Source organism: Sphaeroforma arctica (genome assembly GCF_001186125.1).
Source record: "Sphaeroforma arctica JP610 unplaced genomic scaffold supercont1.1285, whole genome shotgun sequence".
In the NCBI taxonomy this organism is placed as follows: Eukaryota; class Ichthyosporea; order Ichthyophonida; genus Sphaeroforma; species Sphaeroforma arctica.
The window spans coordinates 7,659-9,560 of record NW_014039273.1 but is presented as its reverse complement, the minus strand read 5'-3'; the positions used below and the strand labels follow the sequence as shown (position 1 = coordinate 9,560).

Below are 1,902 nucleotides of genomic sequence, written 5' to 3'. Positions count from 1 at the left end.
ATATATATACATACACACACACACACACAAACACACACACACACACACACAGACTCACACACAGACTCACACACACACATATATATATATATATAATGGCATATCTCCACTGCACACGACAGTTGCTCGCTACAGCTATATGCACGACAAACTTCACATACACACATATTTAAAAACCACTATGTATATATACAACACTCTCTAATACCCCATATTGCATTAGTAAGCGTATGTGCATACCTTTGCAGCCGAGTCGCCTATGTAGCCTGTGAAGCGTTCAGGGTTTTCCAAAAGGTTGTACCAGGTAGGCTGCAGTACTTCACCTTTGGCCTTGTACTCGTCTTTGTCCCCAATCTCCCAGAATAGTTTCTATATGCACACACACATGTGTATGTTGAGTTATGCACACATACACGTGAATGTTGAGTTAAGGGATCCAACTACCCAGTGGCGAGTTTGTATAGTAAGTGTTTGTCATAAGATGGAATATTATCAGGGATTCTAAGTGGCGTGACTTGTGACGTAATGAGCAAGAATACAACAACTCGTGAGTGAGTGTGTGTGTGTACGCACACAGAAGGCGCTACCCACATGAGTGCACGACTAAACAATTTCACACAACAACGAATGCTTACGTACGGGCGGATGAGTCATAGTATACACACTTGCAACAGTCTGACACTTGCGCGTGTACACGCACAAGTGCCTCTCGCAACAAAGCACTTGCTCAACACTCTCATAGTTGATCACAACACCAGCAGCCAACATGCGAGTCTCTGGCAATGAGGCAGCCATGTGCACATACGCGACTGTGGGCACACGACGACATCGTTACTTAACACCAACAACATGCATAAACACACCGATCCACCCACAGCCACAGCACAGCTCAACTATTTCGAGGGTTAAAATAGTAAAACCTTAAAACCCTGCTATGAACGTGGGGCGTACAGTATAAGAAACTGACTGAGAAAAAGTAGATAAGTGAATAAGTACATCAGAAACACCTCCCCCCACCCACCCACCCACACACGCACACGCACACACACACACACACACGCACACACACACAAGCCCACACCCACACACCTGTTCCTCATGCTCAATGAGATTAGCTATGGTGTGGCGAGCGCTCTCAGGCAGTTTGGCGACGATGTGGTCGACCCATTTCTCACAGCACACAGGACTGTCGTCGTAGTACTTGTTCTGCTGAAACGCACCAGGCAACTCTTCATTCACACACTCGCGCATGGCGCAAGACTCTCGGTCGCACTGGCCCGACTCGGCCCAGAACGGACACGTTTTGAATACGTTAGTCTGTGTGTGGGGTGTGTGTGTTGGCAAATGGGGGGGGGGGGATTTATAGAATTAGAACATGAAATACAAACGAATTGAATGTAGAATACAATACAATTATAACACATAAAATACATACAACTAACACAAACAATATATACAACTAAAACATAAAATACACACAACAAGCACATAAAATAGATATAACTAACATATAAAATATATACAACTAACACATAAAACACATACAACTAACACATAAAGTACATACAACTATCACAGATGATATATACAACTAACACATAAAATATATACAACTAACACAAAATATATACAACTAACACATAAGATATATACAACTAACACATAAAATACATGCAACCAGCACATAAAATATATACAACTAACACATAAAATATATACAACTAACACATAAAATATATACAACTAACACAAAAAATACATACAACTAGCACATAAAATACATACAACTAACACACAAGATATATACAACTAGCACATAAAATACATACAACTCACACATAAAATACATACAACTAGGACATAAAATACATACAACTAGGTCATACAATACATACAACTAGG

At 40.6% G+C, this 1,902-nt stretch overlaps 1 protein-coding gene across 1 annotated transcript; it reads right to left on the bottom strand.

The window, feature by feature from the left end:
* Positions 1–219: 219 nt before the first annotated feature.
* Positions 220–369, bottom strand: SARC_10529 (hypothetical protein; the record flags this gene model as incomplete). Its single annotated transcript, XM_014295423.1, has 1 exon — positions 220–369. A coding segment is annotated over one exon (150 nt), but the record flags the coding sequence as incomplete, so codon positions are not given.
* Positions 370–1,902: the final 1,533 nt, after the last annotated feature.